The sequence below is a fragment of the Fistularia commersonii genome, chromosome 18 (assembly GCF_037954325.1).
Source record: "Fistularia commersonii isolate RoL2024-O1a breed Wild chromosome 18, RoL_Fcom_v1.0, whole genome shotgun sequence".
NCBI lineage: Eukaryota > Metazoa > Chordata > Actinopteri > Syngnathiformes > Fistulariidae > Fistularia > Fistularia commersonii.
Window position 1 is genome coordinate 9538258 of NC_141301.1, and position 19382 is coordinate 9557639.

Genomic DNA, 19382 nt, shown 5'->3' on the forward strand with positions numbered 1-19382 from the left:
TACACATTCCATTGCTTCATAGTGTCTCCTTAACGTAGGCAGGTTTGTCATGTTCTGGTGGAACAAAACTGACAGTTAATACGTGACACTAAACACACAAACAATGGAGTACATGGAGGCGCTGGTGTCTTTGCTGCCCAGTCTGTGGCTTTTTTATCTCACACAAATCAAGGGAAGAGAGCCAAAGAAGGCTCCAGGCAGCGAGGCGCCGCAGCAGCCATGCTAACAGGATGACATTCTCTGACAGTCTGTTGACATCAACTATTTTGGAACCTCACCAGAGCAGGTATTAAAAAAGTGCCGGAAACCAAGAACTATCTTCAATAGAAACGGGAGACGAACAGAGTCGAGTTGTGCTGGAACTGCCTTCTGAATTGACAAGAACGTCTGCTGAAGTTTACATACATAGTTATTGGTCATCAACTGGAGATTGTTTATAACTGACTGTACATCTCAAAAGGTATGGATGCCTTAACTCAGCTACTCATCACTCGAACAGCAGACACAAACAAAGAAAAAAGCCAAATGCAAAAACCACAATATAAAATTGCTAAAACTTGGATGACTAACAATGCATTCTAGTTACTTCTGTCACTTGTTGGCTTTACATTTGGGAGGTTATGAACATCTAGCCCCTCTGGTACATAGAGCAAATTCACCAGATTCACAGAAAACTAACCAATGAGTCATGGCCCACTTGATGGTAGAAAAACCTAAATAGTGGATGGCCTCCCTCTCTTCGTCATCAGGATCTACTCTGTAATAGCAAAGGTTCACAGGAGACAAAAGGCATAGAAATTACAACAAGTAACAGCAGAGGTTCGAAAATAGTTGATATTACAAACAAGTAACAGGGTGGAGCCGAAAATGACTGTTCCTGCTGGGCTAGTGCAGACTCCGCCAGACGATTAAGTAGATGTGGGGCATTTCAAATATATGTTCTGAGAAGATTTTAAAGTCCCTTTCAGAAATAAATTGCAACCCGGACATTACCAAGGCTGCAGACACTTCAGCAGTTTGCCTGGAAGAAAATGTCAGAGTAAGTTGGATTGGACATACAACATGACCCTGTGCTATAATACCAAACTGGCACAGATTGTCTGCCAATGAATTTTGTTGGGTGGAAACCACTTTTTGTAATTAACACCATGTCATAGCGGCTCCATTTGACAAGTTTGTTTCCGAGCTATAATCTTCAATTTCAAAAACCCTCATCTGAAAGGTGAATGCATGGTTAAGAAGCCAGATCTTAACGTGCCCATCATTTAACACACCCATCAAAACTAAACAAGATGTATGGCAAGGTAGCTCCGAGCCATGGACGTCACCATAAAACGCATAAGTGCAGAAATAATTATGAGCTACAATTCCGCAGGGTGAAGTTTCAGAAGGCAACTCCAGCACCAGAAATCACTTCACGTAAATAAAGACTATTTATGGATGCTCATGAACAAATGCAACACCTCATGGGAGAAGCCTTAATTCAGCATGGTCTGCAAAAAGTTGACTAGTGTGCGGAAAGCTCTTGAGACAGCTTAAAGTTAAGTGAAAATAGCCCTTAACATCACCGATGACGACTATTCAATGTTTTCTGGTGAAAGATGGACCAAATGGTGTTTTAGACATAAAGAACACCTCTATGTTTTTACACCCAGCAACCTGTAATTAAATTAATGAAAAATTGGATGGAGCATATGAAAAAGACACATATTTGAAAAGTATTGTGATACTATTTAATACGAATCTCTTTATTGAGGCGCTGAGAATAAAAAAGCAGGTTCATTAAAAATTGGGGCAATTTAGATGGGTTGGCTGTTGCTCAGTTGGTAGAGCGGGCATCTCTCCAACTGGAAGCGTGGTTTGATCCAAGCATCCTTGGGCAATTGTGTGAATAGGTGCTTTAAAGTGTAAAGCACTTTGTAACTACAAGGGGTGAAAGCACTATATAGGTTGAGACCATTTACCATTCACCCACTGTCCCAGAGTGACATTTGACTGACTTTCCAACCCAATCAAGGAATTCAATTTATTGAATTTTAATTTATTGAAAGGTGTAGTGGTTCAGTATTTCCGGTCTTCTATTTTTTATATTTTATTTTGCTTGTTTGAGAGTTTTGGAACATCATGGAAAGATGCTGCCTGTCCTATTACAGAAATAGGGAATTCAGCATCCCCTTGTTCCTCTTGTGAGTATTCCGTCAAGAAAGATGGTGGAAATCAAATCAAAGATGAGGGTGCAGTCTGAGAAGGCATGATAGTGCATGGCATGTGGAAACATGCTTTCAGCGATCAACGCAGAACAGATTTCATACAGACTCTATTTTGAAGTTGGTTTTCCAAAGCTCAGACAAACTTTTGGCATTAGCCAAAGCAATAAATGATTTTTCCCAGGAAAGCCAGGGAGGTCCCCAGAGCGTGCATTGTTTCGCAAGTAGCGTCAAAGACTTTAGTATTCACAATCTTACACTTTTATTCTAAGGCGTTTTTAATTGTCATCACTGCCAAGTTGGTGTCTATTTCTCTTTTGTTTGCTCATAGTCTTTGATCCAACCAATCACCTGCATGTACCTTCTTTCCATGCAAGAGGCTAACAGCAATATGAAGTTGCATATTGCTGCAACAGCTTCTTGCCAGCTGTACACTCTCCATTTATTGATCTCCCTTTTCAAACTAATGTCCCTGAGTCGTGCTCCCAATGATTCCACAGATCAGTTCATTCTATGTCTCAAAAAAGTTATTCCCTTTCAACTTTGTATTCTACCAACGGATAGAACAAGTTACATGTTCTGGCTGCGACGGAGGAATGTTTGAGCTGAAAGGCTACCGGTACAGGTGTGTCTCTTTGGCAGAATCCTTCTTTTCCCCGGTGGAGGTAGCAGACCTGTCAATAAACCAAGAAAATGATATCACTGAATTCAACCTCATTTGTCTCCTCCATAACAAAGCATGAAGCATGTTTATTTAGTGTCTAAGTGACGTACTAATTGCGTGTGTTGCGTATCCCAGTCTTCAAGACACACTTGCATATCTGCATGTTTCAAAGTCCCTAAATTGGTGCTAAATGCATCGTTCCTTTATCCAATGGGCCTGTTAACACTTTTACTGACAGGAAATCTGGTTTCTCCCTATACAAGAATAGTTTCTTTGTTCTGTCTCCATTTAAAGTGCACTTTCTCCATAGTGTAGTTCCACAATTTTTGTCTACCTAAACTGACCAGCACTCTTCTCTCAGTCCAGCCAGCTGAGATATTGGAGGCCCTCGCCTTTGTGCCTTCAAAGTTTTGAAAGAACAAATGACTTTGTTGATTTTTAATCTGGAGGAGATGTTGACATCATTTCAGGTTAACCCTGTGCCGAGGATTTTCACTCAGTCTCAAATAACTGTTGTCGAACCCCATCAGGTATCACAATACAATCATGGAGGGAAGCAAAAATTGCTGCATGGATTTTCTCACTTTTTCCTACTTTATCTATATCCTGACAACTTCACTTTCAGAATTAAATTGATTGTGAAATTATTACAACACCTTGCAATTCTAAACTGCAAATGGAAATTTAAAAAGGACATATGGGGACTACTCTTGTAAAAGTTCCAGCCATCCGGTAAGTGTCATTGAGTTTCCACAGTGGAAAAGCACCAACACAGATCCCTGGTCTTGCGGTGGCAGTTATGGTCTACTGTTTGGCTACTTGGAGGTTGTTCACGTGCATTTCTTCAACTACATAAGTTGCAGATGTGAGGATATAAGTGTGTCGCTCCAGGTTTGGACTGGGCCTAACCTGACCTGTTACCTCATCTGCTTAGAAAATTTGTTCGTACTAAAATATTGTTTGTACCAAAATATTGTTTGCACCAAACAACATTGTTTGGTACAAATCACTGCCCCCGGACTTCAAATGCAAAGCCGTCTTTCATAAAAAAAGCAATTAAAACATTTTTGTCTGCTTTTATGAATTTATCTTTCAGATGAACCCTGTATTGATTCAGTTAACCCCAGGTTTCCTCACAATAATAGCAAATGTTGAAAAAAATGAAAATGTATAGTAGCAGACTGTCCAAGATATTATCTTGCACAGTGTCAAAGCTGCTACCAAAGTAAATAAATACACAAAATTAAAAAATAATTGGATAATTTTAAAAGATAATAAAATAAAATCCTGTACACATGAATGTTGTTGTATCGCTGAATCCAGGCAATGACACGTGGGACAAAAGTTCACCGCTGGAGCAAACGTGGCCAATTACTGCACAAGTCCAGACATGTATATGAACATGGGCAAATCAGGTTCTTTAGTCTTGAAAAGTAGCAAAACATTATAAAACCTATCATGACTCATGATATAATGTAATTTGTTTTTGTTCATGCTTAGTCATACTCCAAAAGTTTAAAATAAAAATTCACTGCAATGGTGATACTTCAATAAACATTTTGAACCTTTCAATGAATTTCTTGAAACAGCAACCTCTACTTTTGTCAAGAAAAATAATTCAAATGAATTCATTTCCAGGGGCAAACTTTATAACAACTGCGCTTGTTTCCGCAAGCCATCTAGTGAACAGATGTCAACATTACAATCCCATCGTTACTTGCTGCCAAAGCCTCTTTACGAGGGGTTGTCTCCATCTACTGGAATAAAAGTATGAAATGATATTTTAATACATCTTCGTTGTAATCATGTCATAAACAGTATACAGTATTGTATAACTTAGTTACATTTTTTTTTTATTATTTTTTTTTACTGTTATTACTAATGTTATTATTTTGATTTATTATCATTAATTTTTAGAATTAAACATCTTCACAGGCCTTTAATCATGTTTACTCTTACAGTTAATGGATTTCATACGAAATAAATTCCTTATGTCCTGATGTATCCTCATGCCTGTTTATATAATTGACATTTGATTCTATTTAGCAATAAAAATGATTAAAAAAAAAAACAAAAAACAACTTAGTCGCAGTTCAAAGTCCCTGGCGGAGATGATGCTGCTGCTGATGAAGATGATGCTCACATTGATAATGATAATTATTATAACTACCACCACCATGGTTGTTGTTATTATTATTGTTACAATTATTATTAATGTTGTTGTTGTTGTTCATGCCTATTTCTTTAAATGAACGACTCAAATGACCCTTGAGTTTAGTTCCCTTCCATCCCTGAAATGTACGACTTTAACTGCTGTTTTTTGGTCAATTGAAGATGCAGTTTTTTTTTTCTTCCAACTGTTGTATTAATTTTTGATGTTGGTGGTTTATCTCGTCCAGGCGGGTCGGTATGCAGCAGGTGCCTGTCGCTTTAAGAGATCAGTACAAGATGCAGTAACTGTCTCTGCAGGTACTGTCAAATATATATATATATATATTTATATTTAGCCCCCATATTATAATTCTATGAAATAAGGGTTTTTAAGTGCACAGAATAAGCAGATGCCCCATACCATGGCTCCCTCCCTTTGATGCAGAGGACAAGGGAGTGATGCTGCACTGATATTGCCCCCTCCACTCCCCTCTCCCCCCCCCCTCTCTCTCTCTCTTCAATGCGGCAGTAAGAAGTAGGCTGCAAGGCCGATGGGGACACAGGAAAATGTTTGATAAGCCGAAATAAGGACATTTTCAAGATCGGAACTCATCACATGTTTTTCTCTGCTGGATCAGGACTATTTGGTTGGGAAACGTACATATGAAATCATCTCACACTGGTAAGTATCTTCTGCTTTTGCAATCAACTGGATAACATAAGTTTTTCTGTCTTGCAAAATAGTTTGTGATTTGTCTTGTTTTGGGTTTTCACTAGTCTTAAATGTGGCCGTACATTGATGTTGTGATGCGTTTGAGGTCCACTACTTTGGGGAGGGGGGGTAATGATGTCATTTTCTACGTATTCCGCTGGCCTTGTAAACATGATTTTATCGCAATGAGAGAGAGAGTTTCTGAAACATTGCAGATTTCGGAGAAAACATTTTTTATCAGCAACGCATTGGCTTTTTTGTGCAGAAAGAGTGTGTGGTCCAACACACACACATACACAGACACAGACAGAGAGAGAGAGAAAGGGCTGACTCGTGGATTGTCAACTGAAATATAATCTGATCTATTGATCCTGGGCCGCAAAACGTGTCTGTTGAGCTGGTGTGGTAGAGACGCTGCAATTTACCGTTGATTTCCGTCTGCAAAGTTGTTATATGTTGGCTGCAGTGGGCCGAATGTCATCAATGTTGGGACTACAGGTCCCACAATTCAGCAGCAGAAGCGACAGGGGTTAGTCAAGGTAACGCAGCAGTTCTTAATGGACTGTTACATCCCTGAGATGAGGGGAGATCAGCAGCGGCTACGCATTTACACAGATCCCTTGGTAGAAATAGCTGGCCGCACCTTAAAAAAAAGGATCACATGGAGCTAATAAAGGAAGACAAATCAAACTTTGAAAACTCCTTCAGCTTTGCCATGTATTATTCAATCCCGCTTATTAATTTGAAACAAGCAACTGAATTTCAAGATGACAACCATGCCTTACATCAAATGTAATAATCACGTTCAACATTTCTAATCCGTTCTGAAAATTACAGTCCAGATATGTATTTGTAATATATACATATTAATATGTACATTACAGTACAGATCACTGATGTAAAACACTTTGAGGATTAATCACAACCTTGTGCTTCCTTTTGACCTAATTCTAATTTTTGCCTCATGTACTTCAAAACAAAGATTTCTAGTTATCAGGGAAATAAAGCTGGTCATATAAAGTATTTAAACACAATTCAGCCCACCCTGCTAAGTAATATGCCTCAGTAGATTTTCTTCCTGATGTAATGTTCCCACCCAGTTCATCATCATATCAATATTACAATGTATACAAGCTCAGAAGGTCTTATCAAAAAGTGCTTGGTGATCTTTAGGTCAGGCAACACAACATTTGTGTTAAAAATAACAATTTTTCTAAGGAAAATTCATATTTGGGGTAACTGCAATGCTATAATATATGATGCAACACCATAATCTGGTGTTGTTGTATTGTTTGTTGACAAAGCACAGCCAGTCATGACCACAAATCAGACCAAAGGTTTCGGTACAAATGGTCGCAAACATTTTGTCTCTAAGTTCTAGTTACCCGGGTCTGTACTTGTATGTAAGTAATTACCTGTATCTGTATCGATTGCTACATTGTCAAAAAGTACATATTAGACTGAGCTTCAGCAACAACATGTCTAACTATTTTTAGTTGCACTTATCAGGGGAATATTAAACGCTATCAATATATTTTTTTTCCTCTGAAAAAAAAACACTAAATGGATATTAAGTAGGGATCTACTTAATTGCGCTCTTACAGTGAAAACTGTATTAAATTTGTGTATTGCGCAATAAAAACAGCATGTGTTAGTGTCCTCTACTGGCTGAATTATTGTTAGTGCACTTTAATTATGCTGGTGTCAGGCTTTAACGTTTACCAAATATCCTATGCATCTGCTGTGTGGGGACATTTTGAACATCAGTCTTTCGGACATGCCATTTCCTAATGGAACTTGGAGCTAGATGAATACCAGTTTGGCTCTGCTCCATATTTGATTGACCAGGACCAAGTCACTGTGCATGCTAGTGCATTAAACAAACACTTTACAGCATCTATTCTTCTTCTTCTTCTTCTTCTTCTTCTTCTTCTTCTTCTTCTTCTTCTTCTCCTTTTGGCTTTTCCCTTCAGGGGTCACCACAGCGAATCAACCTTCTCTATTTAACCCTATTCTCTGTATCCTCCTCTCTCACAAAAAACTACCTTCATATCCTCTCTCACTACGTCCATAAATCTTCTACTTTACATCATGCCATATTGTTTAGATCGAAAAAAAAAAATGATTATGTGGTGATACTCATTCATATTTAAATAATTCAATATATATTATATCTGTTATCACACATACAATTGCCCCTAAAAAGTCATAGCTTTATGTAGCTTATTTTACATAGTTTTAAATATTTTTCATATTATATCTGGCTTGTTGTGAATTTTTTTAGCAGTGCAATAATTTGTGTAGCAGTTCAGGGAACTGAAAATTGAGAATTGAAAAATCAGACTCAAACTGTTTGTTATTTTGTATCAAATGTCACCTTTGTTGACAATGGTGACTGCTGAAAATTAATTGTGCATTCCTTTATCAGTCATATCTCTTATGGACTCTGTTTGACTGAATGGCAAAAGGAAACGTTGCATTTTTCTGACTTTACCTTGGATTATTTCTGTGTATCCTTTTAATTTTATATTAATTTGCTTATATTTATAGGAGGATAAAATAATTGCTATTTTATCCTCCACTATCTTACACACTGGCTGCACTGACACTTTAAGGCACTCATACTAGCACTTCTTTTTATTTCCATTTTGTAACAATTCACTACAAAACTGTTTCTACTCATTAACTTATCTTTCTTTCTTGTCTAATGTTCGCTTCATATTAGAGTCCTAATAAATTTTCATTGTACAAGTGTATAAAAGTAATCTTTTTTGGAAATAAAAACGTTAAAGCATATTTGTGTATGAACATATATTGCAAAGTCACATTTCAGTCACATTTACCTAGATTACCTAGAAAATTATAATGTATCGCGTAGTCTACAGTGCTGCTACATGTCTTTATTCGTGAAGAAGTATACAATAACGCCTTTATTCAGAATTCCTCAATGTTTACCCTCCAGGCAGCAGATGAAACGACTTATTGCGCATGTGTATTACGTCGTTTCTATGTCCATCGGTACAATTTTAAAATGTAGAATAAAATTAACTTCAAAATATCCGTTTTGGAAAACAAACGGATTCTTGCAAGTAAAATTGGGATATTCAAATTAAATAGCAAAATCACGTCAAACCCATTGACGAAGTTAAAATTAATTAGCTTTAGGACAAGACGGAAGTGGTTAGGAGTGAATCATCTCACATCGCCTCGCTGCTCCTGCTCTCACGCGTAAAGTAATTCATTATAATTAGAACATCGCCTTTGAAGGAATCACCATGTTGATGGAGGGAAATTATCATGCAACTTGCTATTGTTGTTATTGTTTCCAGGAACTCCGCCGGTGGTGAAATGATTCAGCTATTTCGAGGGACCGTTAGCGGGGCGCACTGGACGGAGACAAGTGACTGTGGCTCGGTACCAAGTAAGGAGGATAACCTTCCAAAATAGAACACTTAGCCTGTTAGCTTTGGCACTGTCACAGCCACATATTGCGACCTTTTTTATCTCAAGACAACTGTTTCACATATTTATCGCAGCACAGAACAGGCGGGTGTTTTTGAGGAAAAATAACGGTTTCTTGTTTTGCGACAGCCGGTTTTCAAATGGAGTATTCCTGCGCTGAGTGCAGAAGATAGTCCAATGACTGTGTGTATGCTGGGACAAATAGCAGCAACAAGATGGCTAACTGCCCCGGTCCGTGGTAAGTTAGAGTGCACTGTAAATACGTCAGTATCACTACAATGTCATGTTGACAGTTAAAGTATATCCCACGAGTTATTACAAAACCGCTCAAGTTGAACGATGTGACTGAAACAACAGGTAAAGTGGAATTCCATCCCATTTCTACTACTATACATACATTTTTACTCCGAGAAGGTATGGTTATCATGGGCTGGGTAGCTTCCTAGCCATCCTATGCCGGTTGCCACACCCACCTGAGCTACAATGAATGCACCATTATGGACGGACTGCTGTGGGTTCTGTTGTCCTGCTGCAGAATTGGCTGAAATTATGAGGCTTTATTGCTTTTTTTGATCTGGTACCAAGTTCACTTTAATTTGCAGGTTTATCTTACCCATGAATCATCATACAGTATATGAAAGGGTTTATTTAACATAGCAGCTGGGCCTATTTCTAGACGGTGGTAGCATTCTTGACCAGCACAGAAGTGACAGGGATACTTTGCCTTCTTATACCTAACTATAATTCTCCCGAGGAAAGAGTCATTGACCTTGACACTGCATATTTTAAGCATGTAAAAATAGCAGAGGGCAGAGTAGATAATGTTCTGTAGAAATGAAAAAATGTAGAGCTTGATGCAGATGTAAAAAAAAATCTATTAGTGGACTATTACCAAATAAACCTGTTAGCGTGGCAATTCTCAAGTTCTTACCCTTTCTCAAGGGTCCAAACTGATCAGGACATCCTTTGGCCTTCTTACCATTCATCCATACCCAGAGAAATGCCGTCTCTGTCGCCAATACTGCCCTGGCGATCGTTTTTCTACCAGTTTTCTTTTTTCCGGTTTTGATGGAGCTCATCTATTGGTGGTTGATTATGTTATGTCACCATAAAGACTGAAAGACTTGCGATATCAAACACATTTTCATATTGTCGTCATCCAAAGACTAGCAAAATACTATACAACAGCAGTAGGATTGCTACCTTAAACTTAAAGACCGAGACAACAGTAGTATGCTGCAACTCCAGCAAGACTCCAGTAAGACTCTTAAAATTTAAGCCCAGCAAAAGGCGTCTAATAACCTTAGATAAAATATCTGAACTGTTAGTGTTTCACAGGCAGGGGGCATCGTGTGAAAAGGATTCACTTTTTCTAGTTATTTTGAAGCTATTTTGAACGTAAACAATACACATGCTCTTAATACATTTTGACAAAATATTTGATTTGTATAATTTTTTAGGTTGCCATGGGTGACAGTTCATCATCAGTATATTGGCCTGAGGTCCTACCAGGTCTACCCTTTCACATCAGTTGGAGATGTGAAACATTTCCTCTATGAAGAGACAAACCTGCCTGTCCAAGAGCAACGGCTCACTCATAATGGGAAACTGGTACGTTGTTTTTTTATGCAGCTAGGTAACTAGATCATTAACATTCCAAAATGAACTCAACAAATGTTCTGATAACGGTGTCATATGATTACAGCAAGTCTTACTGAATCATACTTTCAACTCTAAATAGATCAGAGCACACTTGACTGTAAATCTAAAATGTCAGTACATTATAAGTTTTGAAACTTACAACTGTGCCATCAAAACTGCTCCTGGCTGCCTGCCTTGTCAGAAAGATAAGCTGTTGTTACAGTCTTTTTATCTTTCTTCTTTTTAGTTTATCTGTTTCATATTTCTCTTTGGTTTATTTACTATGACAGAACTTAAAGGACTGGTTCCCCATAGCCCTTTCACATTCTACCAGAAAAACAGCACACAGAGAAAGGAAGAATTGAGCTTTCATTTTGCGATGGCAGATAATTGCTAGCAGTAGAAGACCTGTTTTAATGACCCAGTGTTATTGCTGCAGGATGAATGATGTTCACTCATTTAAAGTTTAACAGTGTCTTCATTGTTAGAGATGCCGTGTGCCAAGTCTCTTCTGCAAGTTCAATTAATTTTGCTATGAACAAGTCATGGAATCTTTTGCATTTGTTATTGATCTTAGGACAGCAATTGATGTGAAGGATATGACCGATTTGTAGAGGAACGTATTTATCTGCTGTCGTATCTTTCCATGCATGTATGAATGAATGATTATAATAAAAAGGCTCAGTTGGAATACTCCACACTGTAGTAATGCACCAAATTGGCATTTCGTTTCAAGATGGATGACTGCAGTACTGTACGTCAGCACCATGACTCTGTAATTTATGACACCAGCATAAAGGTACTACTTTACTTACCGCATCATTTGCAAGAGGAGGAAAATCGAGGTGAACATTTGGGGAAGTGCCAGAGTAATACTTAATGCCGTTACAAATACTACAATAAAATACAAGTACTTAGGATGATACTGTTGGTATTATTTTTTGCCCTAATCATCATGTTTTATAGTATAGCAGCCATTTTATTAATATATTGACATTTTGTGAATCTTGCATGTAATATATTCAAACAAATACATTTGTCTGTAGTGTAATAGAGATTCCCTTTTTAGTGTTTAAATTTGAGGGAATGTCTCTTTTGCAATTGTTGTGTGATGGCTCTGTCAAAGAATATTGTCTGAGATGACTGGAGCTGACCTCATGTCTCTGGTCACGGTTGACTGAAAGGTCCAGGTGGTGGTCAGTGCTTGGCTGCACCCCTGAACTCACAGGCAGAAATAAGCTGTAACTAATACCACACACCTCAAGGTCATAACCCTAAAACCCACACAGACATTTCACTTAAACAAAGTTACAAAAGACTTACTCGATTCTACCTGTTCTACCATCATTGTATGGTGACTTGGTCACAGAAAACAAAAAGAGAAAATTTAAGTTTTGTATGACTGCTCTGATTAACCATCTGTTGCCGAAAATGCTTTCCTGTTGACTGATGCAATTATACAGCACTCTGATGAAATCATTAGTAGAGGGCAAGTACCATGCTGTGTACTTACCAGTTGATATTAAAAGAGTAGTTTTACTCTTCTACTGTCTGGACTGTTTTTTTTTGTAAATGCCCTGAATTAAAATAAATCCTTTAATTTAGTATCTCAATAAGATTAGCAACATTTTAAACCATTAGATTTGTGCGCTCTTTTTGGAAAAAGCACCACGTGTAATCAAACCTCTGCTGATTAATGAATGCATATGACGTTTATTCAATTAGTTAAGTGAACTACTTGTCTACTTAAAAGATATGTCATGACTTTGACTTGCACAGATACAGAATACAGAGCTTATACAGTATACTTCATGGCTATATGCATTTATTGTCATTCTAATTTATTGATATAGCACTAATTATATTATACCACTTTACCCTTCATTTTATAAATGATTATTGCTCTGTGTCATGGTAATGATGATTATGTAGGGAGCCAGTTTGCCAAGCAGCAGAATTTTGTGCCAGGACTGCTGAGCTCAGGGTCACAGTGTCACCATCTGCAGAGACTGAAGCGTGATCAGGCCCAGTGCCAACTCTGTTGTATTGACTTTGACATTCGCTGAAAAATGTATCCAAGAGTCTAATGTCTGCAATAATGCTTCCGAAAAGGAAAGAACCTCTTAACAAAACGAGATAGACATAATACATTTAAGGCTGATATAGATATGGCTTTTCTTTTACTGTGGTCAGATTGCTTCATGGTCGCAGTACCAAAACTGAAGGGTCCCTCCCTCCCCAAATAAATAAATAGTAAAATGAATAAATAAAATGAAAATAACACCAACAACTATATAGTTTTATAGTTTTATTTTTTTTTCCTACAGTTATATTTGCATGTCAGGGTTAGAAGTCTGGCGGGGGTGAAGTTGACAGGACTATTGAATAAGAGCAAAGAGTTTAATTTATAGTCTTTCAAATGTGCAGATATGTGAAAATATCCATACATTAAATACATTCTAAGATTTTTAGTGGTAATTATTGGTGATATTCCTGTGAGTGGCAGCTTTAAGTTTGCTACTTCTGTAAATTTTGGTCCTGGTTCCTGTGTGGTTTTTAATAATTGTATATGGACTGTAATAGAAAACCTAAATTGGTCCTGGGCAAAATAAATATTGCAAGCCAACCATAACATCATTAATTAGACTTGAGTCAGTTCTGGTCAAGATCATGATAGTGTGACTTCTTATGCCATAATAGAGCAGTGTAGTCTTTGTAAAATGCAAAAGATCTGAGCAGGGTTTTTATGATCCCTTCAAAATGAAAATATTTCTGTTATTGTCATCATTGAATTATATTTTTAGTTCAAACAACTTTCTAATGATCTTGCTCACACCAGGCTCTTTGGATTATTTTGTGTTAATGAGTTTTTAATCATTTTAGGTGCTTGAAGCACTGCGACAATCCCCTTTTCCGCTCTGTCCCACATTCAGCAAGACACACCAAAAGTATCTCTATTGATAAATAGAACTAAATGTATAATTAAGAACTGGAGTTTGAAGGGTGAAATTCTTATTTGTAATTTTATAGTTTTCTTCTAATTTTTTCACAACATTCTTATGTATAAAATACACACATTTTACATGGCTACTGTGAATTTAAGAGAACCCTATCTTAACACATTTTTTTCTCTAGCTGGATGACACTATACAGGTTGGGATGTTGGTGCCACATGGAAGCCCAGCGATATCTTTCAGACTGGAAGGAAAAGGCCTTAAAGGCGGAGGTTAGATTAGAACTATCATTCATATGTAAAAATCTGCATCTTCCATATTTAAGTTAACCTATCTTGACTTTTGCAGGTAGGTTTGGACAGACCACCCCACCTCTAGTTGAATTTCTAAAAGATATTCTCAGAAGGTACCCTGAAGGGGGACAAATTCTAAAGGTAAGTGTCACTAAAAAATTCAGCCCTGAAGAGATGTTTCATGCTCCTTGTAACTCAGCAATAAATGAAATTACAGTAGCTGTTCAAGTTTTAAAATTTTGTTGTCAGCACTTTGAGCAAGACAAAGTATTTCGGTCAACAGAATTGAGCTCTCTATGGCTGTTTTGGCTGATTCCTCAAAAAATTATTGTCTCATACCAGAAAGACACAGACCATGTAGAAGCACAGAGATCAAGAGAACAATCAATAACCTCTTAAGAGAAAAATGTGGCATTTGCACAGAAGCGATAAAATATATTTATATATTCAGTATATCAGCTTACTTAAAAATGCAGCCTCAGGGCGGCACTGGCCCGTGTCTCCCCAAGCCTGCCTTGGTGGGGCATGGTGCAGTGTCTCCCTGAGCTGGTCCCAAGCCTGAATAAAAACAATGGGCATACTTTAAGATTGGCTTCGCTCACAGGCATTTTCTATGGGAACATTTCCTTACTAAGCAGGCATTAGGCAAAATATAATAGGACCATTAACCACATAAGTTTATGTCGTTGCCCTTGTGAAGATCACAGCTTTTTACTCTTTACTTTAGTGTGTGTGTGTGTGTGTGTGTGTTTGTGTGTGTGTGTAAATATGTACATGTACATATGTATGGAAAAAGCTAGATTTTCATTGATGTTCCTGGGTTTTACATGTGTAGGAGCTGATTCAAAATGCAGAGGATGCTGGAGCCACGGAAGTTAAGTTCATGTATGATGAGACAGAGTATGGAGTGGAATCTCTTTGGTCTCCTGACATGGCTCAGCATCAAGGTCAGTATTCAGTAAACAGTTAGCAACTGCTGGATAGCACAGTGATCAGTGGTTTTCTTCTCCAATGCCAGAACAAGCTGTAGCCCTTGTGTTGACACTGGAAGCTATTCGTCCTGCTAAGGTGTTGTTGAGTATGTTACTCTACTCTACGATATTAAAATACCTTATCTAAGGCTACTTTGTTTTGCAGGTACAGCATTGTATGTCTACAACAATGCTGTGTTCACTGCGGAGGACTGGAATGGTATTCAGGAGATTGCAAGGAGTAGAAAGAGAGATGACCCTCTGAAAGTTGGACGATTTGGGATTGGCTTCAACTCTGTCTACCATATATCAGGTATTGGAATTAAGACACCCATATTTCCTATACACAGCCTTTTCATTTCAGTGGACAGCCCTCCAGATGCCAAGACTAAACTCTGCATTGGGAGGAGATGCTGGTATTGGTAGGGGTTATTATAAAACAAGTTTGAGTTTTTCTGTAAAGCTGAGATATTAGATAGCAGGGAAAATGTTAAGGTGAGCCAGAAGCTACTCAGGTGTCAAATTATTAACAAGGCCTCCCCAAGTATTGGATTACCTGACAATTATGCCATTGTAAAAGCAAAATAAATCTGATCTTTCATGTTAATGTGTTAATTTATCATATTTTCTCAATTTTATTTAGATGTTCCCAGTATATTCAGTGGGGACCAGATTGCCATGTTGGACCCTCATCAGACCTTGTTTGGAGCAAATGAGTCAGGACAGTGTTGGAATTTGAAGACAGACAATAAGGAGATCACAGAATTGGCTGACCAGTTTGCCCCTTATAGTGGAGTTTTTGGAAGTTCTGAGAAAATATTCAAAGATGGCAACTTTCCAGGGACGTTGTTTCGCTTCCCGCTGCGAATGAAACCCTCCCAACTCAGTGGAAACATTTACAACAAAGAAAAAATGTTGGAGCTCTTTGAATCTTTCAAAGCAGATGCTGACACAGTTCTCCTCTTTTTGAAGAATGTTCAAAAAATCTCCTTGCATGTACGCGAGTCAGATGGCACAGAGCGTATGCTGTTTCAGGTTACTGCAACAGAAAATACTGATGATAAGATGGAAAGACCTAGATCACTTAAGATACTGGGTCAGGCCATTGAAAGCTACAGCAACAGTGTTCCAAGCTCCATTATCACATGTGCCACGTACCAGATCAACATAGAGACTCAGGATGAAACAACTAAAGAGACTCAAAAAATGACTTGGCTCGTGTGTAATGGAGTTGGGGGTAGAGGGATTTGTGCCGAGTTGGACTCTCTGGCAGATGACCTTAAGTTCATGCCCAACATTGGCATTGCCCTGCCTCTAACTCTGACCAACACCGAAGACAAAGGTGCCACATCTGGTTTCTCAGGAAGAGCTTTTTGCTTCCTTCCACTCCCTCCAGGGGAGGAAAGTGAGACAGGTCTTCCAGTACATGTCAGTGGCTTCTTTGGCCTTACTGACAACCGTAGAAGTATCAAGTGGCGAGATGTGGACCAGTGGAGAGATCCTGCCGCCTTGTGGAATGAGTTACTCATAATCACTGTTATCCCTAAAGCATATTATACTCTCATCACTGAAGCCGTCAAAAGGGTACAGACAAAAAAGGACCAAGACTTTCCAATGTCGCCCAGCGAGACCTACACTGCCTGGCCAGACCCAAAGTGGGTCAAGTCCCGCTGGAAACCAATTTTGCAGCCTTTGTTTCGTGACTTGCTTCAGCAGCCTGTCATCTATTCCCTCAGTGAGAGCTGGGTCAGGGTGGACCAGACTGTGTTCTTAGAGCTTGAAACAGACCAGGACATTTCAGAGACTGTGATTAACTACCTCCAATGTTCAGGAATGCAAGTGGCAAAGGTGCCTGCTGCTCTGGACAATGTCTTTGCTTCGTACATGCCTGTTGACTCCTCCGAGGTGAGGAAGGTGACTCCACCTTTGTTGCGGCAAGTGATCAGGAAGTACAAACACAAAGGTCCTTCTCAGGAGAAGCTGCTGCTGCTGGAGTTTGTGCTTAGTGATGCCAATTACAGTGACCTAATTGGACTGGAGCTCCTACCACTGCAAGATGGAACCTTTACTACATTCTCATCTTCTGTCACAGATAAGGATGCAGTTTACATTGCATCAGAGGAATACCCCAGGTAAAGACACTACATCTAAAACTGTGTTTTTTTCAGTCACTTGATAGCAATGATTGATGTCCGACTTTGTTATCCTTATGTTCAAGATATATTTGTAAATGTTGAGGGATGGTAGCAGTTTCATTGCCAGTTGTAGCCTGTTGTCTTATGATTCCATGAGGAATTAAGCAGATACAAATGTTTGTATATGGTGGAAGTTCATTGAGGACTTTTGATTTGGTATGTTATTGGTCCAAATAAGTGTAAATGCCAGTGAACTTGACCAATAAAGTAAAGCTCAACATAAGTGAGACAGAAGCGGGACATTGTTCAGTTGCAAGGGCAGTTACTTTGATAGAGCATTTGTTACATTGCTGAAAACCAACGTGAAAAACTGAAATCGCAGGCAATAAGTATCCCACTTCTGACACGACCACTTTTTGGGGCGGTGTGGCGCAGGGGGTTGAGCAATAGCCATCTGGAACCAAACATTCCTGGTTTAATTACCCGGCTCCTCCTAGTGTGCTGAAGTGTTGTTGAGCAAGACACTGAACCCCTTACTGCTCCCCTGGCACTGATGGTTGGCAGCCAACTGCTCATGGTTTATCCATGATGGGTCAAATGCAGAGAAAAAATTTCCCCACCAGGGATTAATGAAGTATAAAATTAACATTATCATGTTTTGTAACCATGAAAGGCCAGACACAGTATCTCAGTGTAGGGGCATCAGTATTATGGGATGTTAGTGTGTTCTGAAATTGTGATCACAGAGAGAAGAGAATACTTGGCCAGACTTTGTAGGATGCTATTCTTTTATTTTGGATGTTTTATGAAAAAAGTTCAAACTCATCCATACAATTGACTTTATTCTATTTACCTTGTTTTTAGGTTATTATACCCAGGACTTGAGGGTCGGTTCCTTTTGGAGAGCATTAAGCCTTCAATAATGGAGAGACTGAAGAAGGCAGCCAAAAGTAGAGGTAACACAGCATCTCAAATATCTTGGTTATAAACATCCAGCCTGCTTGTAAGAGAAATAGAATGGGAATCAGTTTGTATGTCGATTCACGAACAATCCTTTTTTATGCCTCACATTCCACTCGAGCTAATGAATCAGATCCTGAGTGAATTAATTTGTGCCTTAAATCATGATTAAGACAAAAGGGACTTGAACCAGACAGGTAATTTTCACAGTAACACATTTGTCTTCTGAAAGTAAAACTAATGAGGGTAGGGGGATAAAAAAAAACAAAAAATTATAATAGCTCGTATTCACATATCGACTTTCAGGTTTAATACCAACTGGTGTTTTACAGATCGCATATACCCGTCTTTTGTTGTGTTTGTTTTTATTTAATCCATGGAAGTCAATTATTTATCAATTCTATGGTACCCTGATACCTCCTGAATAATACTTCTTACCCAGTGCTTAAACATAAAATGGTAATAATAGCTGCAGATTAAATAGATTATAAGTGGTATTAATATTAAAACTAATTAAAATAGATCAGATCTGATATTTAGAAATTCAGATCTCCAGATCTAAATCATGCTGTGGTTATAAAATCTAATTTTCCAGATTGAAATACCCTGAAGTTACTATAATAATGTCACAAACCAAGAGTTTAATGTTTACTTTATACAGTATACTCTCAGCTTTGATTATAAAGTGCTCTGCTTTGTGGAGTCCTACAGTTATAGGGCCCACAGTGACAAGTTTTCTGGTTAAACGTATCATATTTTTACTTTGTAGAGTAGCAATGTCAGCAATGTCAGAGTAACATCCTCTTGTCAGGGAGAGAGCATGAAATATACTGGGGTCCCACCAGGTATTCAGTCAGCCTGTTATTTTCCTCCTTGAGAGCCTTAATAAGTCAAAAATGTGATCTATGATGTGGTTCCACTTTTTATGGTGGCATCCTGGTATGGCTTACATGGACACCTAAGTTTGTGTAACTGATGCATGATTTAATCGTTTAAATTGCCCCTTAGTGTAACCCAGAGTGAAGGTTAATTTTTTTTTGCTTGTAATTAAAATAGTCGCAAATTATATGTTGCTCTAAATAATTAATTTATTTAGATAAAATCTGATGAGAAAATCAGTCAAAATGAATTCTAGCCCTCTAAAAATTGTTACTTGAATTACAGTGCAACAGTTTCTTTGGGGTTGCTCAGGTATGTATGGCAGAGTGTGTCAAATACTAAACCTTTTTTTC

The 19382-nt window shown here is 38.2% G+C and overlaps 1 protein-coding gene across 4 annotated transcripts in view; it reads left to right on the forward strand.

The window, feature by feature from the left end:
* Positions 1–333: 333 nt before the first annotated feature.
* sacs (sacsin molecular chaperone) overlaps positions 334–19382 on the forward strand; it is a 32826-nt gene continuing 13777 nt past the window's right edge. The window contains exons 1-13 of one of the 4 annotated variants that reach the window (XM_086164202.1): positions 334–460; positions 5271–5340; positions 5552–5704; positions 9064–9155; positions 9326–9434; positions 10657–10807; positions 13973–14063; positions 14140–14225; positions 14920–15031; positions 15222–15368; positions 15699–17187; positions 18055–18146; positions 19315–19341. In XM_086164202.1, coding sequence (XP_086020328.1) covers positions 9412–9434; positions 10657–10807; positions 13973–14063; positions 14140–14225; positions 14920–15031; positions 15222–15368; positions 15699–17187; positions 18055–18146; positions 19315–19341 — 2218 coding nt within the window. In that variant the 5' untranslated portion in view covers positions 334–460; positions 5271–5340; positions 5552–5704; positions 9064–9155; positions 9326–9411. Of the gene's footprint in view, positions 461–5270; positions 5341–5551; positions 5705–8995; positions 9156–9325; positions 9435–10656; positions 10808–13972; positions 14064–14139; positions 14226–14919; positions 15032–15221; positions 15369–15698; positions 17188–18054; positions 18147–19314; positions 19342–19382 lie in introns of those variants that run through there. The other 3 variants (XM_086164201.1, XM_086164204.1, XM_086164203.1) reach the window with 3 other exon arrangements.